A 24012-nucleotide genomic window follows, 5' to 3' on the forward strand; every position below is an offset into this window, starting at 1 on the left:
CGTGCAGCGCTCACTGACTGCAGCCGAGGGCAGGGTTACCGGCAGCGCCACGTATCGGGTTCCGGACAGCTCTGGTGCCGGGGCACACAGACCGGGAGGGCACCGGCTGGCACGGGCACCGTTCACCCTCCCTTTACAGCCAGGATGGCACCAGGAACCGGGTGATGCCCCCACGGACACACACACACACACACACACGGGCACAGGCTCCAAAGTCAAAGCCGACTTTATTGGTGTACAAAGTAAGAACGTAAAAGGTCCCTTAAACAAAACACACGTTGGGTCAGACGGGCACCGCAGCCACGCCAGTGCCTCGCTCTGGGGCCCCACAAGCCCTGGTTGTACGTGGGGAGCTGCCGTGGGGCTGTGGGCCCCAGGGGTGCCTGGTTTGGAGCTGGGGCTGAGGTGCTTGTGCGTGGCAGAGCCCCCGGTGTGTGCTGGGGATGGAGGCACTTGTGGAAGGGTGCAGGGGCTGCTCCCGGCCGGCTCTGGACCACGGCTCCCATTGGAGCACGGGCAGCAGCCGGGGGGTGCTCGAGCAGCTTTGGTTGGTGCTCCGGGTGATTTAAGGCAGTTTAAGCTTCAGCTGGTTTTAAACAAGGGCAACCCCATCAAACCCAGCCCCCAGACACAGCTGGGGGAGGCTGCCTCCGCTCTTGGCTTTGCTTCCGAGTCGCCGCTTGGACCCTGTGCACCCAAAGGTGGGCACCAACCCTGACCCACGCTGGCCACCGGCACCCTGCCCTCTACCTACTGACACCAGGAACCCGTAGCCCAATGCTGGAAGGGTTGAGAAGGGATTTTGGGGGCGTTTTAGGGCAGATTCGGGCTCCTGCGGGAGTGGGGAGAGGGCGGAGGAGCCGCGGCGGCTCCCTCCATCCCCGCTCCCCTCACAGTGACCGGTCGGCAGCTTGTGACTCCTGGAGAGGGAGCAGGCGGATGAGGGCAGCAAACACCGACCTGCACGGTGCCAAGGGAGAACTGGGGGGAATCCTGCTCCCCCCAGCGCATCCCAGCAGGGCCAGACCCACCGCCTGCACCCCTCAGCTCCCCTCCAGCAGCTCCTGCATCCCTCGGCAGCTCCAGGGAGCTCATCCCTGGGGGAGCTTCATTCCCCATTTGCTTCCTGTAAGAACATCCTGCTCCAAGGGGGACAGCGCTGGGGTTGCCCATGAGCCACCCCATCGCCAACTGGGACCGCCGCCCCCATGCGCCTTGCTCCGCCTGGACCAGAGGTGCCAGGAAAGAAGTGGGGAGCAGCAGGGGCTGGGATGGGAGATGGGGCAGCACCACCCAGCTCGAGAGCTGGAGCGGGGTACCCAAGACCTGCCCCTCGCCCTTCCCAACCGATGTGTCCCCACCTCTTGTTACCACCCTTTGGTCCGGTGGCTCCGGCCCCATGGCCACACCGCTCCGGGTGCAGGCAGGGAGCCCAGCACTGGCTGCCCTGTGCTGCTGGGACCATCCCTTGGGCAGCTGGGGAGGGATTAAACCATGAACATCACCAACGGCCCAAGGGATCCCTGCACAGGAAAGACCCCGGTTTGAAACGGAGTCTGAACGCCCCAGGGTGTCCAGGGTCCCTCTGGTCCGGGTGGATGCTCGGTGCCCGGTGCCCATCCCCATCCCTGCTTCACCTCTCGCTGCACCAGAGCTCCCGCTGCCGGATGCTGCTTCCCCGAGGAGAACCGGACAAATCCACGCCTGGTCCTGTGGCAGCTCCTGGCAGCCGCGGGCGAGCCGAGTCCTGCCGGAGCCTCACACCACGGTGCTGATGGTGGACGACTCCTCCGACCTCCGCTGCTTGCTGGGCAGGGACTTGAGATACTCGAGGTGCCGCCGGGCGTCCTCCTGGTTCTGCCGCACGTAGTAGACCAGGTAGGAGATGACCATGGCGAACCAGCCGAACATGGTGACCAGCATGGCCACGTCCGTGGTCTTCTTGTAGACGTTGCAGAGGTCCGTGTCGGCCATCACCTGCAGGAAGGCTTTGCCCACGTGCTCCTCCTGCGCCGAGGAGTCGCAGACGAGGCCGCCGGAGGAGCCGGCCGCCAGCTCCACGGTGCGGATGAGCTCCTGCAGCCGACAGTCGCAGAGCCAGGGGTTGTCGGAGAGGTTCACCTTGGCCTTCAGGTTGCTGAAGGCGTCTTTGCTGACGGACACCAGCTTGTTGGAGGACAGGTCCAGGGAGCGGAGGTGCTCTGCCAGACCCCGGAAAGCTCCGCTCTCGACGCCGGCGATGGCGTTGTGGGACAGATCCAGCTCCAGTAGGAGGGGCAGGTCCTGGAAGGCGTCGCGGGGCAGGAATGGGATTCGGTTGGAGTCCAGGTAGAGCTTGTTGGTGTCGTTGGGGATGTCCCTGGGGACCTCGGTGAGGCGGGCGTTGCTGCAGCGGAACGTCTTCAGGCCCTCCTCTTCCGAGGGGTAGCAGCCCTTGGGGAACGCTGCGGCCGAGCGGGGATGGGAGGCCAGGAGGAGGCCGTGCAGGAGCAGCCACGCGGTCACGGAGCACAGCGGGATCTGCGCTGCCGCAGCCATGGTCCCGCGCTGCTGCTGCTGCTGCTGCTGTCACAGGGCCACCGGCCCCGCAGCTCTCAGCCCCGGTGGCTTCAGCTGGACTCGGTGCATCTGAGGTGGAGACAGCAAAGGGACAGCGTCAGAACCGCTCCGGCTGCAAGCACGGCTGTGGGGCAGGGATGGGATGGGACAGGGCCAGGGAGCACGGCCCACGCGTCCCCATGCCATCGGCTCAGGGCTCCTGATCCAGCAGGATCAGGCCTCGAGGGGCCGAGCGAAGACGCCTCCTGCAGCTGGGCTGTAACAACGGGGTCAGCCCGGGCTGAGCTCCGACTCCGCCAAGGTCGCTGCGTTTGATGGCTCCTGCGCTCGCTCGCACGCGGCCGGAGCATCCCGGCACGGATCCGGCTCCGGGCGAGCGCGATGGGAAACCCGTGAGGGCAGAGGCACAGCAGGTGCCCGCGTCCCGGCTCCAGCAGTGCCCATGGCACACGCGGGGTCTTCCCCTTTGGAGGGTGCCGGTGCAGGCTGGGCGCCGCGGTCCCCTGCCCGGTGCCACTGTGGGGTCGGGCTGCCCACACCACCCCGTAACCATGGTCCCCATCCAGCCCTTGATTCCGGAGGGGAAAAACGTCAGCAGGAAAGAAACGAAAACAGAGAAAGGAAATTCACTGGAGCTGAGCGTGCGGCGAGTTCCCAGGGTGGGTCCCAGATAAGGCCCCGGCTTCCCCAGCCATGGGTCCCACCACGGCCCCATCCTGACCGCGCTGGTGGAGCCACCCGGGCAGGGTGCGGATGCTCTCCCTGGTTAAAGACACCGCTGTAAAAGGGCTCCCATCAGCAAAGCTCCGCGCTGCAGGAGGGCTCCCGGAGCACCCAGTCCAGCAAACCGGGTACCAAGGGGCCGAGGTGCTCACCCAAGGGTGGCCCCGGAGCCCCCCCCCGACCACTGCACAGTGTAACACGGCCCAACCACGCCAAAGCACCCCAAGGTCACAGCACTGCAGCCCCCCCCCCAGCTCCTCGAGGTCCCCGAGCAAGGACCGGGGCTCACAGCGGACAAAGGGCACCTGGAGCCAGCCCCATCGGGGAGCCGGTGACCAGGGCAGGGACTGCTCCATCCCGGGAGACCCCGCGGGTGGGATGCGGCTCCCGGGCCCCCGCGCTGGGCTCGGCGAGGGGGGGGGGTCCCCAGCCACCCCGGTGCTCCGGAGCAGGCACCGCAGTGAGGACGGGCACAAAGCAGCCCCCGGGCACGGCGGGAGCCCCAGCCCCTGGGGCAGGACGGGGCTGCCCGTGCTGGTGCGGGACCCGCGGTGCGCTCGGTGCAGCCGGGGATGCCCCGGGGTTCCCCCCGGCTCCGCTCCGCACCGGGGGCGTCGCGGGCGAGGGAAGCCCCGGTGCTTCCCCGGGAAGCTCCGCTCCGCGCTGCCGGGGACCCCCCCCCACCCCGCCCGCCCTCGCTTCCCGCCTGTGCCCGGGGAGGGGGGGTCCCGGTGCGGACTCACCTGGCGAGCGCGGCCCCGCGCCCCGGCCCGGAGCGGCCGCGCCCCGCGACCGGAGCCGGCGGCGGCAGCAGCGGGGCCGGTGGGCGGGATCCTCCGCGCGGGCCTCCCCGCCCCCGGCCCGCCCCGCCGCGGGGGGAACCGCGCAGCTCCGAGCACCCCCGGTCCCGTCCCCGCACCCGAGGGCTCTGCCCCGGGGACCCCGCCCGGAGCAGCGGGGGCGGCACCGGGGGGACCCGGCGAGGAGCTGCGGGGATCCCGAGCGCGGGGACCCCCCCCCGGGGGCTCCCCGCAGCCCTTCGGGGACAACAGGACCCCCCCCCCTCCTCCCGCGGGCACCGGCATCGCTTACTCGGGGAAACCCGACCCACGGAAAGGGGGGGGCATCCCCGGGCTTCCGGGGCCGGGGCTCGGCGCTAACCCGGGCTCGGCCGCCCCGGGACACCGGAGGGGCCGCTCAGCACCATGGAGAGCGGCCGCCGTTACCGGACCCCGCTGACCCGGGGCTGTGTCCTTGTGCTGCCCCGGTCCCCGGTTCTCCTCGAGGGGGGAGAGCCCAGCCCCGGGCAGTGGGTACCGGGTACGAGGCGCCCGCCCTGGACCTCGGCTCCCTTCGGAGGACAAAGCCTGATGGAGAGGGGCGGCCGGGCAGGGCGCGGGGACCCCCCGGACCCCAACCCGCTGGGCTGAGCGGGAGCCCCGTGTCCCGGGGCTGGCCCGGGCCATGGCGGTGGCACTCGGGGAGCCGTGGGCAAGGCTCTTGTGCGCCTTGGGGTCGGGCAGTCCCAGTGCCGCCGGGACCTGCCGCATCCAAGGGGACAAGGCGACAGGCTCAGGGCGTGCTTGAGCTTCGAGTCCCGCTTCGGTGCTGGGCTCACCGCAGAGACCCCGGCAGCAGGAGCAGCACCAGGGCTGCGCCCCCGAGGTCCCCCATGCCAGGACACGGCACCCACGAACCCGAAACCCCAACACCTGCAGTGCAGCACGGTCCCACACGCACCCTCCCCTGCTGCAGCCAAGCGAGAGGTGGCTGAATACAGCCGCACCGGGGCTGAATACAGCTGCAAAGGGGCTGAATACAGCTGCAAAGGGGCTGAATACAGCTGCAAAGGGGCTGAATACAGCTGCAAAGGGCTGAATACAGCCGCACCGGGGCTGAATACAGCTGCAAAGGGGCTGAATACAGCTGCAAAGGGGCTGAATACAGCCGCACCGGGGCTAAATACAGCTGCAAAGGGGCTGAATACAGCTGCAAAGGGCTGAATACAGCCGCACCGGGGCTGAATACAGCCGCACCGGGGCTGAATACAGCTGCAAAGGGGCTGAATACAGCTGCAAAGGGCTGAATACAGCCGCACCGGGGCTGAATACAGATGCACCGGGGCTAAATACAGCCGCACCGGGGCTGAATACAGCTGCAAAGTGCTAAATACAGCTGCAAAGGGGCTGAATACAGCTGCAAAGGGCTAAATACAGCTGCACCGGGGGTGAAAGCTGCACCGGGGCTGAATACAGTCAGTATCGACCGGGCAGTGTGACCGGCAGCCCCAGAGAGCCGGAGGTGAGCACGGCTCCCGGCACAGGGGAGGCCGGAGTAAGCAAGGCCTAGGAATTCCTATGGGAGCAGCCCCTGAGCCCACTGAGAGCGGGGAAACGCTGGTCCAGGCTTCTGCCAGACAATGGATGGGGCTGAATCCCCCATTCAGGACCCCCCTCCCCAGCCCCGGTGCCGCTGGGGGGAGCGCAGGGAGCGGGATCCCATCCCCTGTGCCCAGCCGGGCAGCGGGATGCTGCCTGCTGCATCCCGGCAGGAATCCGTATTGATGGGCGTTTAAAAATAGCCGCCGCATTGTGCTTCCCCCTCACGTGCGGAGCCAGCGGGGTGCGGGGAAGCTGCTAAATCAGATGTCACCGCGCAGAGGGAGCTGCTCAGCCAGGCAGGAGAGGGATAAAAATAGAGCTCGCTGCGTGCGTGGTTCTCCTGCAGAGCAGGGCCCGCTCCTGCGGGATTCCCGCTCCCCGCACCGGCATCCCCGCACCGCAGCGGCTGGGATGGGCACACGCAGCGCACCCCGGGGAGCATCCTGAACCCAGACAGGGTTAAACTGGACCCCCCCCCCAAGACCAGGCTTTGCCGGGGGGCTGCGAGCGGCCCTGGTGGGGCTGCCCCTGCCCCGCACACCGGGACCCCGCAGAGCCGCGCAGGGGGGGTGCGGTGGTGCCACAAAGCCCCGCGCTCCCGTCCTGGGCAGACACGAGCGGGGCCCCCGGGCTCCCAGCCCGACCTCGGCGGTGCTCAGGGGAGGGAGCCCCCAGCGGGACCGGAGCCACCCCGCGGTGTGTGTGTGGGCCCTGGCCGCGGTGGGCGCTGGGGCTGGACGGTACCGGGGCTGCCAAGGAGCCTGCCGGGGTCACCCCGGCTCCTACAGCGGCTCCGCTCCGCAGGCTCGGCCCCGGGGGCGGGCTCCGGTGCTCGGGACTACAGCTCCCGGCGTGCCGCGGCGGCGGGGCGGGGAGGGCCGGGCCGGGCGGCGGCGAGGAGCCCGCCGGGAGCGCAGCCGGGGCCGTGGGTGCGCGACGGAGACAGCCCCGGCCCCGCCGAGCCGGGCCGAGCAGCGGTGAGTGCGGGCCGGGAGCGGCGGCGCTTCCCCGGTCACCCCCCCTCCCGCACCCCGGGGTAATGGGGCCGGTGCGGGGCCTCGTCCCCTTCCCCAGGCCCGGCGCTGGGGGGGGGGGGGGGGGGGGGGGGGCGGGGCCCGTCCCAAGGGGAAAACGCTCCATAGAGAAACAAGCGGCTGCTGAGGTGGGGAGGAGGGGGCGCACCGGGACCTGCCCCACACCCCCGGGGTCCGTGTGGGGTGAGCGCGGTGCAGGAGCCCCCGGACGAGACTCTTCCCCCGCCAATCACCCCCGTGTCCGGCAGCCGGAGCCCCGCAGCGCCCGCTCGGTGCTCGCCGCTCCCCCAGGCCCCCTCGGCTTTCCCAGGGCTCCCAGATGTGGAATTCCGAGCCCGACTCCAGGCCCAAGCAGGACACAAAGCGGCGCCGCCTCGGCCCGAGCGCTCCCTCCAAGCCCAGCCGTGTCTGTGGACATCCTCCGTGTACCTGATGCTCTGGTTCAGATGCTGATGCCGCCTTGCAAAGGAGGGGGTTGAGTATTTATCCACTTGGGAGATGGTGCTCGCTGGTGCAGGCTCCTCAGCGGCTCCATGGGATCATAATCGCTTGGGATCAGAATCACTCGGGTTGTGGGAACACTCGGGAAGATCTGAGATAAGCACCTGAGCCCTCCTGCCCTCTGGCTGCCGTCCCAGCTGAAGCTCCTGTGATGGGCTGATGGAGAACGGGGTGCCAGGCGCTGGGGAAGAGCGATGCTGCTGCCAGAGCAGACAGGGACAGGAGCAGATGTGGTCACGCTCCTCCTCGGGGGGCAGGAGCCGTGCTGTGGGGTGCTGGCTGCACTCAGCAGCAGCTGATGGGTGACAAAGTGAGCAGGAAGCTGCCGGTGTCGCTTTGTTCCCCCCTCTTCCTCAGAAGCGAGATGCTGGCACGGCAGACACGGAGCTGGCAGCCCTGGGGTTCATCCCAAGCCCCGGAATGAGTCTTTCCCTACAGATCCATGGACAGGGAGTGGGAAGTCAGGAAGGATGGGGCCGAGGAAGGGCTCGGTTCCTCCATCACGGCGTAACCACAGCTGACTTTTCCCCTCCTTGGACAGACAGGGTCCAACGTCAGCACAGCCCTGACCTTCACACTCTGCCTGGTGAAACATTAAAGCTTCTCTGTCCCCAAAAGCCCCGCAGCACACGTGGGGAAGCAGAGCTGCCTCCCTTTGGCTGCAGGTGAACAACTCCCGGGTGTAAAAGCAGACACCATGGGATGCGGGATGGGGGTAGGGAGCTCAGCTCCCTCAGCCAGGCTTTTGCAATCAGCAAAAGCCGTGTGTGCAATCCAAAGGGAGCAAAGAGCTCGGCCAAGGGCTGCAGATGCCACTCAGGAGGGGAGACCGAGAGATGAAGTGGTTTTAAGGTGGGGAAGGGCTTGCAGAAGCACGTGGAATTATCCTCATGGTAGGACGGAACGCTTGACATCGTTGGGTCTCTCTTGCAAGACCAAATTAACCTCCTGTGTGTTCTAACACTTCACTCATTGTTACAAGCAAGGAAACGGAGGCACCAGGAGGAGAACCGGGCCCTCAGTGGCTGCTCCATCTGCCCCTCGGCCACCCGCTCGGTCCCCAGCCCACGGAGGAAGCTGAAGGGTTCAGCTCTGGATGAAGTTGGATTTGGAAGCCTCCAGCGAGGTCACCAGCCCCTTCCCCATGCTCAGTCCAAGCCTCAGCCAGGCAGTTGCTAGAGCTGAGCCCTTACCAGTATGGAGGAGAATGGCAAACAGCACTGCTGGGGATGCATTGCACAGGGACCTTTGCTCTGTTTGGGATTTGCTGCAACGACAAGACTTCCTGACTCACGTCATGCTTCACTGCAACCCCTAGGTCTCCTCTGAAAGCCCTCTGGAATTGCACCAGGTTAGGGATGGAGCTGCTCCGCCTGCTAGGACTCAAGCCCAGCTCTTAAGTCCAGCTTCCGGAGTAAGCTTCAGGCTTTCCCCTGGAATATCAAGGATACCCTTTGCCCTCGGCTATGGGCATGGGTGATGATTTACAACAAGCACTCCCCAGACCTGCAGCCTCTTTTCTTGTACTACAAACCTCCAGCCATAAGCGCCCTGGTTGACACCTGGGTAGCAGAGGTAGGTGAGCATCTGCTCAGCCCACCTTGGCAGCCTGCAGCACCGAGCAACAGCCACCTCGTGTGGGTGAAAGAGGTTTGGAAGTTCCAGCCAGCATCCCAGGGGCTGTGGAGCCAAGCACTCACCGCATGTCCCAGCCCCAGGCAGGGCCAGGGGAGAGAGCCAGCTCCTGACACACACCAGGCCCAGTGCTCCACAGGGAGCAAGCAGCTGGCTGTGGTGTAATGTCAGAGCTGGCTCAGACTCGCCTCCTGAGACCCAGACTGAGAGCTGGAGAACAGCAACACCATCTCCCAGCTGCGGGAACCAAAGCAGCCCAAGCACAAGGCCAGACATCAGGAAGCAGCCTCACCTTGGGGGCCGGCGAGGGATGGACCGCATTAAACTGCATTTCCCCAGGAGACAAAGATGATTTTACACAAGAACTTCCCTGATCTCAAAGATACTCAGTTTTACAGATGTTCTCATTTGTGCTGCTTCCTGTGATCTCTGCAAACCAGAGCTCTCTTCTCAGAAAGCCTGAAAGCTGACTGATACCTGCTGTGCTATCAGCACAGCAGCCCAAATCCCACCAACACCTGCACTGTCTCCAGGAGGATGACACTGTCCTTCCTCACCTTCCTGGCATTGTGGCTGCCCCATCCCTGGCAGTGTTCAAGGCCAGGTTGGACAGAGCTTGGAGCAAGCTGCTCTAGTGGAAGGGGTCCCTGCCCATGGCAGAGGTTGGAGCTGGATCAGCTTTAAGGTCCCTTCCAACACAGCCCAGTCTGTGATACAGAAAAACATCTGTGTTCCTCCTATGTGGCAGCTCTTTGCAGGTAGGGCAAGGGCCATCTCCTCTGCAGCTCCTGCTCATGAAATACCTTCCCAATGCACTTTTCCTCATTATCTCTAACTTTTTATGATCCTCAAGAAGAATCTTGTTCCTTCCCCACGGGGGAATTAAGTTACTTCCCCAGAGCCCTGCTAACTGAGTTGAACTGATGGGGAGATGTGTTGCTGTGGAGCTGTGGTGCCTTTACTCTGCAAACATGCTCGTTCCAAGTATAAAATGTGCTGAATCCATAAACATGCAACAAGCTCCACGTGCCGAGTGCCTCCATGATTAACACTGCGATGGTGACTTCAGAAGAGCTTCAGGTATTCCTTTGAGTCTCCTCAGGCAATCGCAGGATTGAACCTTCCCATTTTGGTTCCAGGAAAACCTTTCAGCAGATCACGGACAGGCTTCCCACACGGTATTCCCAAAAGCTCCCAGATTTAGCTTCCCCCCAGAAATGGCAGCTCTAAGAATGAAAGCAACGAGGTGCAGAAGTGAACTTGTGATTCTTAGAGCAAACAACAGGTTCGGGGTTTGATGGAGAGCAAGAGGGTGCTCAGCTTAGACGGAGGGTTCCCACCTCTGAGTACTGACCCAGCTCTGCTTTAGTTTCAGGGGTGCCTGTTGGACACAAGAGCCAACATGAACGTGGGGACAGCGCACAGCGAGGTGAATCCCAACACCCGGGTCATGAACAGCCGGGGCATCTGGTTGTCCTACATCCTTGGAATTGGGCTGCTGCACGTCGTGCTCCTGAGCATCCCCTTCTTCAGTGTCCCCGTGGTTTGGACTCTTACCAACATCATTCACAACATGGTAAGGGAATGGTGTGGCTGGCTTGACTTCCTCTGGGGCAGGGAGACATCATCTCTCAGCACCAGCTCTTCTTTTGAGAGCCATCTAGGGAGATTCCTGTTCAAACAATTCCTTTCTGTTTCCAAAGGTGCAGTGTAAGTTACTCAACCTCCACCCCTCAGACTGCAATCTTTGCCTCTAGGTCATAGATTTAAATCCAGCCTAGGTACTGTTGAGACAGCAAAGATGTGAGGCTGCTCAGAGGGGACACTGCAATAACTTGCCTGCAGCGTAAGTCCTTTAGCTGAGAGGCCACAGAAGCTGGCAGGACAGCCTTCACTTTGGTGGATACAACCTGAATTGGCCTTAGCAGAGTTAAGAAAACAAAACGAACACCCAAACTTTGTTCTCCTTAAAGATTAGTCCAGGTTCATCCCTTCTAAGGACCAGGTACCCAGTTGAATGGGTGTCAGTGCTGTGCTGGGGGCACAGAGGCACATTCCAGGGTGCAGGCCAGGAGCTGCTTTAGTGCCTCCACTGCACAAGCCTCTGCATGTCCTGCAGCTGAGGAGCAGCCCTTCAGCCTCAGGCACAGGGGACAAAGACCCTCAGAGATGCAGCAATTGATTTTGTATCCTTTATTTTCAATGATACCTCAGCCTGAGAATATTCCAGAGGTGAAAGTGACCCCGTTACCAGGGATGTTTTTCACATCTAGCAGAGGAGGAACCCACAAAACCACTAACTTGAGCTGCCTGGAGCTCAGCTCGCAAGCTGCCTGCTTTACATCCAGCTCCTTCCCCTTCTCTGGCAGCTTAAACAATGAGGTCATGGGAACAGAAAGGAGTTTAAAGGCCAGCAATGGCTACTCTTCAAAGCCACGTGATGCAGCCAGACACTTGCTGTTTATCTGTGCCCTGGGTTCCACTCCAAGAGGTTCACTCGTAATCAGGGCAGGAACAGATCCTCACTGCCCACAGCCCCACCAGCACTGTTTTTAGACAGCCTTGGGCATTGCTGGTGCACGGCAGAGCCATTCCACACTAATCTCCTGACCCCAGAGACGGGAGCGCTGTAATCTTGCGGCCACTTTCTTGGCTTACGCCCAGGAGCTGAAGCAGAGGCCTCCCGTGTGACAGCCGGCCCTGAGCTAACCCCGGCTGCTTTCCTTCCCCGCTCTCCCCACTCGCTTAGCTGCATTTTCCAGCGGGGAGGATGCATCCCTCTAGTGGCACAGCGCGCTGGTGCAAGCTCCCCCGGCCGTTCACGAAGCTGAGCGTTTCTGGTGGTGTGGAGGTCCCCTGCGTGCTTCACACTGCTTTTGTGTTTGCTGCAGAGCATGTACATCTTTCTCCATACCGTGAAAGGAACTCCTTTTGAGACTCCGGACCAGGGCAAGGCTCGGCTGCTCACGCACTGGGAGCAGATGGACTATGGAGTGCAGTTCACGGCGTCGCGCAAGTTCCTCACCATCATGCCCATCGTCCTGTGAGTACTTCATGTGCTGGCCTGGGAAACAAAACCACAGAGCGCTGTGACTCAGCTCTCCCCCTCTCTGTTCTCCTCCTTTCCAGGTATTTTCTAACCAGCTTTTACACAAAGTACGACCGGATCCACTTCGTCATCAACACCATCTCCCTCATGAGCGTCCTGATCCCCAAGCTGCCGCAGCTCCATGGCGTCCGGATCTTTGGCATCAACAAGTACTGAGCTGCGTGGCTGGGGCGAATGCAAGAGGAGCAGGGGGAGAGGGGGATGTTCCTTCTCTCTAGTTCCATTTCTTCTTCCCCACGCAGACTGGGATGCAATTTCACAGCAGCTGTTTAACTGCAGTATCCCATAGACATACACCGCATGCTGGATCCTCACGCCCAATAAACCTAAACCAGCTCCAGAGTAGAGTTTAGTGGAAGCAGGATGCGTGGCACTGGGTTCCTTACATTCCAGTGTCATAACTAGATGCAGACTTCAAGGTACAACGAGGATGAATTCTGGTGGGATTTTAATCTATCCCAGACACTGAATGAAGAGGGATGAGGGGAAAAGCTTTTAGTGCTGGTACTATTGCTGTGGTAAATGCACTTTAATATATTTCCCTTTCTGAAGCTAAGTGCTTTAAGCAGTATGTGGGGGAAATTCAAAGGGATACAGCCAAGCTTTCCCAATACCTGATTGTTTGGAGGTTTGAGTTCCATTTTGGGGCAGGGCAGTGGGAAGAGAATGGCAAATTCTTGTTTTGCAATCTTTTATGTCACTGAGATAGGAAGCTCTTTAGTAAAGGCAGTAGAGGAAGGAGTGACCTGCAACCTGAGCAACTTCCTCTTTACTGTGGAACTATTTGTGTGCTTCGGGGAAACGCTCAAGAGAACCTACATCAGATTTGTTATTTTCAGCTTGTGCCAGAAGATGATTAACAGCTCCCCAGCCCAAACTGCTGATTTTTAAGGGCACTCTGAGTGCTCAGGCAGTGCAGCACTCAGCCCAAGGGCTGGGTGCAGGGCAGTGATGACTGACAGCAAATGCCACTGAGCAGCCCACACACAGCGACCGCACCAGTGTGGGAGAAGCTGCAGACTGACAGGTACAGGCCAAGCGAGATGGATGGATGATGCCTGCTTGCTGAAATCAGTGACTGCAATTTGGACTGTTTTCTCCTCAGCCCAGCTCTTGGTTGCTCAAGTCCATGTCCATGTTACTGGGATCTGCCAGTTCTCCACTTAGCCATGGACTTGGCTCAATTCCTGACTCGAGGCAAGCGAGTGTTCCAGTTCTGGCTTACCTGGAAATCTGTCACTCAGCTCCACTTGTGAGTCCTCATGTGGTCACTGGTGAGGAGACTGTAGGAGAGTAATACCGACCAGCACCAGCCTGACCTGGCCAACAGAAGGACACAGTGGGTCCCTGGTAATAATTATTTAGTACAGGAACAAAATCAAGCCTTTTTCCCATTAAATTCCCACCTAAAGGATGCAGGTTTGCAGGTTTCGATTCCCTGGCTGAGCGAGCTTTCTCCTGTTCAAAGTCATTGTTTTTAATTCCGGGTTGTGTTGATGGAATGTGTGAACCCTCATGCTTCCCCTGTAAAAGCCTCTCTTTTGTTGTCTCAGTGCTTCTCTCCCACTTTGGACAGTGCTATAATCATTTTAAATATGTCCTTTTTGTTCCTGCATTAGCTTTAGAGGTCAGAGTGGACATTGTTGAGTTGTTTGATGGTCTGAGCGTAGGACATGGGAACTTCAGGTCTGCATCTAAGATCTAGTACTATTCCAGGTAGAATTTTAGGCAAGCGGCTTTACTTCTATCTCAGACTTACTGCTGCAGAGAAGGGAAAAAACATTCATGTACCTCAGAGAGGAAAGCAGAAAGAATCATTACCTAATGTTGGATAAGTGGGAATGTTTGAAGTGAAAAGAAGTTTTCAAGAAGGTGGGAAGAGGAAAGAATCTGGCTGGATACCTGAGTGCTGTTGTCCAGTTTGACACGTGCAATTTACTGGATAGGGAGGTTGAAGCTTTTAACCACCGTGACGCAAGGACTGCTGCTCTAGTTAAGGTACCATATGCCCTAAAGCCAATACTCTTTAAGCTACTAGACAATGACTTGTGGGAAAAAATACTGTTTTCAAAGTAGAGACATTTCTATCAGGCAATTACCTCTGAAATGCCTGAGAGATCAATAGCATCAATGCCCTCAGACGTAGGGGGACTGTCCTCAGCTACAGCTGGGTCTGTAACACAGGCTGCATGTTGTTTTAACAGATCTCAATGTCTGCCCACAGCTCAGGCTGGTAAATCTCCAGAGAAAACAAAACTACTTCTATATTTTGGTAGAAAACAAGGAGAAAACAGCCTTTTTTTTTGCAACAGAAACAGTCCCTGTATCCTTAAAACCACTACTCCTGTACAGATGTGTGCTGATTATTTCTAAGTACATGCACATTACCCCAAGTCAGAGGAGTTTTGGTATTTTTAGCCTAAGTGTGAATTGAAGGCAGGGCTCAGCACTTGATGCAGTTTCCTTGAAAGCCTTGGCATTACAGCAGCGGAGGGTCTGAACTTGTCCCTCGTGCTGTTATCTGGGACATCCGATCCTAAACCAGGGTGGGATTAGAAACTTCTGAAAGACCAGTTTTTAAAGCCTGAAGTTTAAAACTTCTTCTTAGGCAAAGCCTTAATTGCGATAGTGAGTTTTCTGATTTACCTTGTTCACACAAAGGATTAAAATAGCACAGATGTGTTCCATGGCAAATGACATTCTTTACAACAGATGCCATGGAATAACTGAAATTAACTCAGACTCATAGAGTTAATCCAATCAAGGGAACATAGATGAAAACTGGAAAAATAGGCAAAGTGAGAACGGAAGGTTTTATGGTAATAGTGGGGTGTGTTAAGTAAGTATCTACACAAGATTAATAATGCAGTAGTTATACATCTGATAGTCTCTTCCTTAAGATCCCATTTTAAGGGTAGGTATGAGAATTAATCAGGACTAGAAAAGAAACCATAAGCGAATTGTAATTAAAGCCACAGCCACAACTGCTACTTGTTAGGGGTACCTGAAGTGAAAGAGTTTTGGGGGGTGCTGGCTGAGCACCCCCTGTGCCACTTGCATGGCTCTTTCCTGTCGTATCACAGGAGCAAGTGGTGCCCCATTTCAGCTTCTGCTTGGAAACCACCACTGTAGTGGCCTGGAAGAACTGGACACAGTTCTGGGTTTCCTGGAACTGAAACCACTTTTAGTTTCTTTGTGTGTGTTAAGTTCATGTAGAAGCACGTTCAGCACTCAAAGGCTGCTCTTGCACATGCACAAGAGTGGAATCGAAATACTAAAACTCTCAAGGGATAAGTGATTCCTGAGGAAAGGAGATCAGGACAGTGGGGACAGGAGGGGGGATTTCCATACCTGCAGCCACCAGAGCAGTGATCCCAGGGTGAAGCCCACCTTCTGCGTGGAGAACCAGAAGGCGAGCACAAGGACTGTCTGCTCATACACACTGTAGAGCTTTCTTCAAGTACCTGTGTGAAGGAGACAACTGATTGTTACTGGTTTTAAATGGGATTTTGATCACGACAGATTTGCCTCTCAAACTTGTACTGGCTTCCTGCAGAGTGACCAGGGCAAACTTCAGCTGGAGAATTAATGGCAGGCTCCATCCTGTGCTTGAGAAGCAGTTACTGGGTAAGCAGGTACTCCAGATGCTTTTCTTTTTCATTCTCCCATGAATGCCAAAGGAGAAAAGCCTCTGAAAAGCATCACTTGAACCATTCACAGGCACTGGCAGAAGAAGTCTCCCTGCCCCATCCTGTCCTGGGCAAAGCCTCTGTCAAGGCCACGCAGGTATTTACACAGATTGGCAGTTACTGCACAAGGGAAGTCAGAAAACAATTGAGTACTGACAGCCTGATGCTTCTGTCCTGCAATGCCTTTAACACACCCCATGGGATGGCCAACAGCCCAACCCTTACCAAGAAAAGGCCTTTAAAAAACAAAAAAGACAAAAGCAAAGCTGAGATCTGGGGCTACTGAATTCCCAAGAACTTCTTTTTAATCATGGTTTCATTTTTGTTTTAATAGACACCCGGTTCTGACCCTTGCTAAAGGGCCAGCAGCTGCTTACTCCTGTCAACACATTAATGTTTCTTCTTGTGACTGACATTGCTTTATCATTGCCTATAATCTCTTTTCAGCATGCAAGTGTTTGTGTGTCTGTAGCCTCCCTGGAACAGTTGGAGTTGAAGTAGTTGGGGTTTTAAGGGAACATTCTGACACTGTACAAAGTTGTAGGGGTTTTTTCCTCTTTTTGCTGTGGATACATGAGTCTCATGTAGAGAACTTTCTAAAATAAAGTGTGAATATTTTTATTACTCCTTTGTACAGTATTCTAAGAGAAACTAATAAAGTATTCCTCTAAAAACCTGGGTTTGGGTCCTTGCATTGTTACACAGACAGGTTTTGCTTTTAAAGCAGCCGAGCAAATAAACACTTCATAGAATAGTTTGGGTTGGAAAGGACCTTAAGATCATCCAGTTCCAACCCCCCTGCCATGGGCAGGGACACCTCACACTAAACCAGGTCACTCAAGCCTCTGTCCAACCTGGCCTTGAACACTGCCAGGGATGGAGCATTCACAACCTCCCTGGGCAACCCATTCCAGTGCCTCACCACCCTAACAGGAAAGAATTTCCTTCTTATATCCAATCTAAACTTCCCCTGTTTCAGTTTTAACCCGTTACCCCTTGTCCTGTCACTACAGTCTCTAATGAAGAGTCCCTCCCCAGCATCCCTATAGGTCCCCTTCAGATAATGGAAGGCTGCTCTGAGGTCTCCACGCAGCCTTCTCTTCTCCAGGCTGAACAGCCCCAACTTTCTCAGCCTATCTCATGTGATCTCATGCAATCATGAGATGCTCGAATTTGAGATCCTCAGGACAGTGAGAAAAGCGTGCATGCAGCAAGCTCACTGCCCTGGACTTCAAAAGAGCAGACTTTGGCCTCTTCAGGAACCTGCTTCGGAAGGTTCCATGGGATACAGCCCTAGGGGGCAGGGGGGGCCAAGACTCTTGGTTGATATTCAAGGATCACCTGCTGCAAGCTCAGGAGTGTTGCATCCCAACCAGAAGGAAGTGCAGCAGGAGGGCCAGGAGACCTCCTTGGATGGATAAGGAGTGCCTGAGGAAAACTGAATTGAAAAAAGAGGCTTATAATAAGTGGAAGCAAGGACAGGTGGCATAGGAAGAGTACAGGGATGTTGTCCGAGAAGCTAGGGACCAGGTTAGGAAAGCTAAGGCTCAGTTAGAATTAAACATAGGTAGAGGTATTATAGATAACAGGAAGGGATTAGGGACTGGAGTGACAGGACAAGGGGTAACGGGTTAAAACTTAAACAGGGGAAGTTTAGATTGGATATAAGGAGGAAATTCTTTCCTGTGAGGGTGGTGAGGCACTGGAATGGGTTGCCCAGGGAGGTTGTGAATGCTCCATCCCTGGCAGTGTTCAAGGCCAGGTTGGACAGAGCCTTGGGTGCCATGGTTTAGTGTGAGGTGTCCCTGCCCACGGCAGGGGGGTTGGAACTGGATGATCTTAAGGTCCTTTCCAACCCTAACGATTCTACGATTCTATCTTCATACGGGAGGTGCTCCAGTCCCCTGATCATCCTCGTGGCCTCCTCTGGACTTGTTCCAACAGTTCCATGTCCTTTTTATGTTGAGGAAACCAGAACTGTACACAATACTCCAAGTGAGGTCTCAAGAGAGCAGAGGGGCAATTCCATGGCAATTCCAACACATGATGGATTGAGCAACAATAGACACTTCAGCAGGCAACCACACCTGTATGCCACACAAACCCCTCTGCTACCAGCAAGCCCTAATGCATGGCAGCATGTGTGCACATCTAAGTTATAATATCATCTATAAGTCAACATAAAAGTGCCTACAGCAACATCATGTTGTCTCCTTATCAGCACCACACCTGACGAGCTACCCCTCTCCCAGGCTAAACTGAAATCCTCCTAATCTCAGGACATTCTGCTCCTCATTCCAAGAGGCAGAGTATGAATGAAAACCGAAATGATGCTGGAAATCCAGCCCCAGAGGAGTGCCTTATCTGTAGAAGAAGTTACTCACAGCCACTGTAACCAATCAAACAGCTGGAGCCAGGTCAGTGACTAGCTTTTACCGGAAGAATTGCACAAGCAAGGAGTATTTCTGTCTCATTCAGCAGAAGTTTCCGAACCACTGTCGAAAAAGGCAGGGAGAGAGCAGGTCCCAGCCTGCTGCCTGAGAGGCTGCTCCGTTTTGGAAGCTCCGTGCACCGCTCCGCAGGTTGCCCTCCCGTGAAGGAGAAGCCACTCACCCCACAAACAGGCAAGTATATTTTGAAGCGCTTTCGGTCCTGATGAGGGGTAGAGCAAACTGTGAAGTGTTTTGGTTTCTTTTTTATCCCTGGTTGATGTCTCCCAAGGGAATGAGTCCTGTCAGAGCTACCTAAATGATCCCACATTCAGCAGGAGATGATTTTCTATCCCTAGCTCCATCACATCCAATACAAAGTTCTTCATCAACCCTTCTATACACTAACTGAAGCAAAACCTCAAACTCTGGATTAAAATCACTGTTAGGAAACCAACAGTGATTCTTCTTCTGCCTTTGAAACAGCCAGTTCTCTTGGGGTGGGGGGACGGGACACAGGCAGAGCAGCAGGGCCCATCCAAGGAGCTGTGCTGGGGGGATTTCTTTATATTCTGGGGGAGATTTGCCATTGAACAAGGTCTCTTCCTTCCCTACTTACAACACTTCTGGGTTTCATTTATACTTCTCCTACTTACAACACACTGTTCAACTCTCAGCACTTTCAGTTCTCCCAGTAAGACACAAATACAAGCTTTTTGTGCTGCTCTTATTTTGAAGCACTGCTCTTTCCTGCCAAGCAACAAAATGCCCAGGGGAAACAGCAAAAACTGGCAATAAACTACTCAACCTTTTTCCTTTTAAACTTGCATCAGGGCACCAAATTAAACTGATTCAAGCATTTAGGACCATGACAGGTCCTAGGTTAAGGTGCAGTGTCCAGTAATGAAAATGCTAATGGTATGTACTGGCACATGCAACGAAATAGGTTAATTGAAAGAGCAGTAAGAGACTCCAGTGCTGAAGATCAGTGCTTCCAAATGACCTTTCCTCATCGGCAAAGGATATGGTGAGTTGAAATGAGATTCATACTCCTACCTCTCCAAAAGCTTTCCTATAAACCATCCAGTTTAAGCTGTGTCTTGGACTAACACAGGGTTTTTGGGGTGCTTATCCATTTGGAAAAGGTCTTCCTAATTAAACCAACATGTTTTGCTACATCCTTCTCCTTATATTTCAAGTAATTTGGCTTAATGTGTCTTGCCTCTTCCTAAGGCACAAGTCTACGTTGCTGTGGATCAAAAATTCGTCCAGCTGCAACAGGATGTTTAAAAAAGTCACCCAATCCATAGTGAAACAAATGGATCCAGATGGAGACCTGGTCCCAGTTCGCAGCATCTTGGACCATGAACATTTCAGACCCCTGTGGCTAGTGAGAAGAAAAAAACAAACCATATTCCAGCGATCTCCCCGCTACAAACAGACATGGTACAGACTGGAGGACGTACTGCTGCCTGGACAGGATGGTAAAAGCTCAGGTAAAGACCACATTTATCAATCTTAAGCTCACAGTTTCCACAGACAAAACATTTGGGGCTGAACTCCACCATGTCCCATCTTTCTTGTGCACAATTAGTTGTAAGACTGAGTCTGTGTAATCATGCTTACGCAAATGCATGGAATGATTTCAGAGTCTCTCATTCCCAATGGAGGTGAACAAGATTCAAGGCAATTTCTAATCAAAAAGAGTGGCACTGACAGAATTGATGGGAGTCTCATCGTTCCTGCTGACCCCGCAAGAGCGGAGCTGAAAGGAGCTGCCTCCTTGGCCAGCGAGTGGTCCATCAAGCTGCAGAAGAAACACATACCACCAGCAAAACTTGAGGCACTGAAAACAGAAAGGTAAGGCAGGCACAAAGGGTCATCCTCCTCTGCCCCACGCCAGCTCACACAATGGTTTTTCCAACAGCCAAACCCCAAAACCAGGGAGCATGCATCCTCCCTAAGCAGGCAGATTTCCAGAGGCCAGGAAAGAGAGGTGGTGAAGACTCCAAACCAAGCTTTGTAATGCTTACAGATCTCTCTGCCATTCAGAAAGCAGGAACACCTCGAGATGGAGTCAAGGCCTCTCCTCTCATGGTTTGTGCCTGGAAAGGAGCAGTTAGATCATGACACATCATCCATCTGACCTGACAGGCCACCACCCCACTGCCCCTCTGAGAAGAGGAATGCATTGAGGACAGCAAGAATTCCAAGCCTATTTTCTGCCACCTTTTTCCCCCCAGAAGCCACAAACAGAGTGATATTTTCATGTGACACAAGCATACAGTCCCACAGGACTTCTGTCCCAACTAAACCACGACCTTTCTTCTCTTTTAGGAAAATTAATACAAATCACACCTTCCTTCAACAACTACAGAAAACAGGGCAGAATTTGTACGTGGTTCATGAGACCATAGAAACCCTGGAGGAGGCCAGCTATCAGGAAATCTCTGAGGCAGACGGCAACTTCATGGCCCAGTTTTACGTCAAGTTCTGTGCCAATGTTGGGTTTCAGGCTCAGGATTCGGCCCTTCCCCACCCTCTGCACATCCTCAAGCCTGGTAACACATTTGTCTTTCGCTAAGCAGGGCACCAGAGGGAACAAACAAAGCATAACCATACCCAAAGGCTGCACCCTGGCCTTCAGGGCATTCAAGCTGGCCATTTCAGATGCAACATGGGGTAAGTAACTTCCAAAAACTGCCAACTCCTCCATTTGGGAAACACCACAGAAGAGGAAAAATGTTTTCTGAAGCATTATTTAGCCTCACAGGTGCCCTCAGCTGATTTCAGGCATGAAGACAGTGTGAGTGACAGAAACCCCCTGGGGAAAAAGCTGTACATAGTATACAAGTTAAAAGAGCTACCTGGGAAAGAGATGCAGCTTCAAGGGGGTGCTGAGGAATGAGAGAGGGAAGCCCCAGCTCCACATTCCAGGAACTGCAGAGCTCCTGCTGAGACATGACACAGAGCAGTGCTGGTTTTGGTTTCTTTTCCTCCTCGGAAAGTCAGGGAGCAAACAGGGTGGCTGCTCCTTCACTGGGATGGGCAAAGAAAGAAAGGACTGAGCTCCATAAAGCCTGCAAGACTAGAGAGAGCACAGCTGGCTTTCTGCCCCTGTGCTCCCCACACCTGCGTGGATCTGGTGGAGTATAAGCTGTCATATTAATTTCCTTGTGTTTTAACACACTCGCTGCCTGATGAAAAGCACAGGACAGTAAGGAACGAGATTCAGGAATAATGAGTCCTAAATGAACAGGTGCACTAGAGAAGAGCACAACCTGACCTACAACCAGCATGTGGTATCTCAGACCTGGGACACCAACATCTTCAGGCTTAAAATCAACCACCCTGGTAAAATAGACACCCCAGCTTGAAGCCTTGCAGCAATGTCCTTTTTTTCCTGTTGCAGATCTTTGCTACATGCCAAGAAAACAAACACTGAGGCTTGCATCTGATGGTAAGAAATGCATTTTACTCCTTTCCCTCGCACTATTTCTTCCCCCTCTGGGCAAGATTGAGTCTCTCCAAACACAAGCCACCAGAATCAGTGTCTTTGCTGTAGTTTCGAGACACGACAACTCAAAGTTGTACACTGCTTTAAAAGAAAGTATTCACACTTGCCTGTTTTGGAAGTGATTTTTGGGCTCGTTCTGCTTTTCAGATGTCCTGGAAGGAATATTAGGAGCACTGGAGGCAGAAGTGAAAAGGAACTGTCACATTCTCTCCATGTTGTCTTCTCAGCTGTCCATCATCTTACTAAAAGCCATCAAAGCTGTGATGGGAGACGGGAACCTCTTCCAAGAACTGAGCCACAAGGTAAGCAAAGCTCCTCTTACTACCAGGATTTATAGACAGAGACATCCACCTCTTCCCACCTCTCCTGTACCACAACTACCAACCCCAAAAGCCTTCACTCAGTGCATGTCTGGTCTCCATCACCATACAGACAAAGAAGGTGCTCAGGACAGAGTCAACTGCAGAAATGTGTCCTCTGTAGAGCCTAGCAGGTTAACTTGAAGGTATCAAACCATTTAAATGTCCTATCCTGTCTTTAACTGCAGCTATCAATTACAGCCTCACAAATAGCTTAGGGAGGGGAAGATACATACTACATGACTGTTCACAAACTCCTGGACTCACAAGCCTCTTAAACCCTGCTGTTTCCTCCTATCTCCCCTAGATGGAAGCAGTTCTTGATGAAGGTGACAGGGGTGAGCTGAAAACAGAAAGCGCAGCCTTAAAAGACCTGCTGAGCCACTTGCAGCATTCCTCAGCAGACATTCTCCTCAGCATGGCAGCAGCCATCACCTACACCCTTGATGCTTTAGAAGGTAAGGCTTGCTGGCCACTTTAACAGAGAAATCAGCAGCACCAGAATACACCAAAAGCATTCCTCACCCTTCACTTCTCCCCAGCTGGCTCCAGTTGTGGTGGGGTTTTGGCACAACCTGTTTTAATTCTGCAGAGCTCAGTGAGGATCAGCACCTGCTGCTGCTCGAGTCCCTGGAAAACAAGATCGTGTCCCAACAGCTTAAGCTGGTGAGAGACCATACACCTCATTGGGCCCAAATGAAGGGATGGGGGGGTGTTATTTCAAGTAAAGCAACTTTGACATGATGACACAGGCAGCAGTATCCCAATTTAGGGTAACACTGGGAAAAGGGAAGGAATAATTGCTTCAAACTTGGCAGAGATCAGCATACTTTAAGGAAAATCACCCCAAGACATGAAGGCCAAAGATTTCTACCAGCTGTTTTGCTGATAATCAGCATTCAATCGGGCCCAGCTACCACTGCTCAGCTGGAAATGGTGGTCAGAGATCCCTGGCTTCTTTGGCTCCTGATTTAAATAAGAAAACAGCAAAAAAACCACTATTTTGCCCAAGGAGGTTGTGAATGCTCCATCCCCGGCGGTGTTCAAGGCCAGGCTGGACAGAGCCTGGAGTGACCTGGTTTAGTGTGAGGTGTCCCTGCCCATGGCAGGGGGGTTGGAACTGGATGATCTTAAGGTCCTTTCCAACCCGAACTATTCTATGATTCTACAATTTTAATTCCTTGGCCATAACCAATCCCCAAGAAGGCAGGAACTGAATACACAAGCACAATAATCTTTTGGGTTGAAAAGTCCCATATGAGCAGCACTTCGCAAACGACTTCCACAGCTGGGATATTAAAATACTGATTTTGCCTTTTCTTTTGGTCCTTGCTATGAAGGTTGAGAGCATCTTGAAACAGAGAGAATATAGGAAGGGGTTCAGCGCAGACCCCAGCTTGCTCTCCTTCTCCCGAGAGAGGGACCGCCAAGTAACCATTGCAATGATGGAGATGAGCGGGGTGAAGCTCCGTGAGGACGGATCTGCTGCTTGCACAGAAGATGCCTCCTCAGCCACAGAAGCCCTCTATGTGTCTCTGTACATCCTCAATCTTCTGAGTAACCCCTGTTAGGTTACACAGCCCTCCCATGCACGATGATTTAAAGATAATCACTTCACAGTGTATCTGAAAGTCTCTTAGCACAAGCCAGCTTCTTTCCCCAAGTTTCATCCCTGCAGAGGTGAGGCTCTCGCACTGCTTTGAAATGAGTGGCAAAGGAAAAAAGCTGTGGCTGCCCCATCCCTGGCAGTGCTCAAGGCCAGGTTGGACACAGGGGCTTGGAACAAGCTGCTCCAGTGGAAGGGGTCCCTGCCTGTGGCAGGGGTTGGAGCTGGGTGAGCTTTAAGGTCCCTTCCAATCCAAACCACTCAATGACTCTAAAAGCAAACCTAAGGCAAGAAAACTCCTTATGGACGCCAGATCCCAACCCTGCTTTTCCTTTCCTCCCACATGAATGCCGAATGCCAACTGCAACCCCCACTGGCCCAAATGCCCACCCCTTGGCTGAGCTTTACACGACCTTGGCTTTCCTCAGCAGCCCAAAGCACCTCCACCGCTGCTCATGCAGCCCCCCAGC

The 24012-nt window shown here is 55.1% G+C and overlaps 3 protein-coding genes and 1 long non-coding RNA gene across 7 annotated transcripts; 2 read left to right on the forward strand and 2 right to left on the reverse strand.

Annotated features, from left to right (window-relative positions):
• Window positions 1-208: 208 nt before the first annotated feature.
• Window positions 209-7385, reverse strand: LRRC3C (leucine rich repeat containing 3C). 2 transcript variants are annotated; one of them, XM_062629953.1, is made up of 2 exons: window positions 7127-7385; window positions 209-2628 (listed from the first exon to the last, which is right to left on the reverse strand). In XM_062629953.1, the coding sequence occupies exon 2, from the start codon at window positions 2536-2538 to the stop codon at window positions 1759-1761; it is 780 nt and encodes a 259-aa protein (XP_062485937.1). In that variant the 5' UTR covers window positions 2539-2628; window positions 7127-7385; the 3' UTR covers window positions 209-1758. The 2 variants fall into 2 exon arrangements, with proteins under 2 accessions (XP_062485937.1, XP_062485938.1); XM_062629954.1 differs by lacking the exon at window positions 7127-7385 and adding an exon at window positions 4026-4073.
• ORMDL3 (ORMDL sphingolipid biosynthesis regulator 3) lies at window positions 6513-13542 on the forward strand. Of its 2 annotated transcripts, none has more exons than XM_062629956.1 (4): window positions 6513-6640; window positions 10203-10409; window positions 11725-11876; window positions 11963-13542. In XM_062629956.1, exons 2-4 carry the CDS (start codon window positions 10236-10238, stop codon window positions 12096-12098), a joined length of 462 nt encoding a protein of 153 aa, XP_062485940.1. In that variant the 5' UTR covers window positions 6513-6640; window positions 10203-10235; the 3' UTR covers window positions 12099-13542. The 2 variants fall into 2 exon arrangements, with proteins under 2 accessions (XP_062485940.1, XP_062485939.1); XM_062629955.1 differs by having other exon boundaries at window positions 6561-6644.
• On the reverse strand, window positions 11012-13288 carry LOC134169447 (uncharacterized). Of its 2 annotated transcripts, none has more exons than XR_009966889.1 (2): window positions 13168-13288; window positions 11012-11897 (listed from the first exon to the last, which is right to left on the reverse strand). It is a non-coding gene; the product is annotated as an uncharacterized LOC134169447 (long non-coding RNA). The 2 variants fall into 2 exon arrangements; XR_009966890.1 differs by having other exon boundaries at window positions 11012-11892; window positions 13168-13275.
• A 4546-nt stretch (window positions 13543-18088) lies between the features above and the next one.
• GSDMA (gasdermin A) lies at window positions 18089-23581 on the forward strand. The gene is made up of 9 exons (XM_062629952.1): window positions 18089-18255; window positions 19294-19556; window positions 19710-19920; window positions 20398-20563; window positions 20649-20742; window positions 21725-21879; window positions 22244-22394; window positions 22529-22602; window positions 23277-23581. The coding sequence occupies exons 2-9, from the start codon at window positions 19343-19345 to the stop codon at window positions 23505-23507; spliced, it is 1296 nt and encodes a 431-aa protein (XP_062485936.1). The 5' UTR covers window positions 18089-18255; window positions 19294-19342; the 3' UTR covers window positions 23508-23581.
• Window positions 23582-24012: the final 431 nt, after the last annotated feature.

This window comes from Pezoporus occidentalis, unplaced genomic scaffold, assembly GCF_034315485.1.
Source record: "Pezoporus occidentalis ecotype Australia unplaced genomic scaffold, CSIRO_AGI_Poc_V1 ctg344, whole genome shotgun sequence".
Classification (NCBI taxonomy): Eukaryota; Metazoa; Chordata; class Aves; order Psittaciformes; family Psittacidae; genus Pezoporus; species Pezoporus occidentalis.

What these genes read in the sequence shown, in the direction of transcription:
- LRRC3C (XM_062629953.1), bottom strand. Translation starts at nt 2,538, where the DNA reads ATGGCTGCGGCAGCGCAGATCCCGCTGTGCTCCGTGACCGCGTGGCTG.
- ORMDL3 (XM_062629956.1), top strand. Translation starts at nt 10,236, where the DNA reads ATGAACGTGGGGACAGCGCACAGCGAGGTGAATCCCAACACCCGGGTC. An exon ending in CCAACATCATTCACAACATG is followed by an intron (nt 10,410 to 11,724) that starts GTAAGGGAATGG and finishes TGTTTGCTGCAG; the next exon opens with AGCATGTACATCTTTCTCCA. An exon ending in ACCATCATGCCCATCGTCCT is followed by an intron (nt 11,877 to 11,962) that starts GTGAGTACTTCA and finishes CCTCCTTTCCAG; the next exon opens with GTATTTTCTAACCAGCTTTT.
- GSDMA (XM_062629952.1), top strand. Translation starts at nt 19,343, where the DNA reads ATGTTTAAAAAAGTCACCCAATCCATAGTGAAACAAATGGATCCAGAT. An exon ending in CATTTCAGATGCAACATGGG is followed by an intron (nt 20,743 to 21,724) that starts GTAAGTAACTTC and finishes TCTGCTTTTCAG; the next exon opens with ATGTCCTGGAAGGAATATTA. An exon ending in TCCAAGAACTGAGCCACAAG is followed by an intron (nt 21,880 to 22,243) that starts GTAAGCAAAGCT and finishes TATCTCCCCTAG; the next exon opens with ATGGAAGCAGTTCTTGATGA.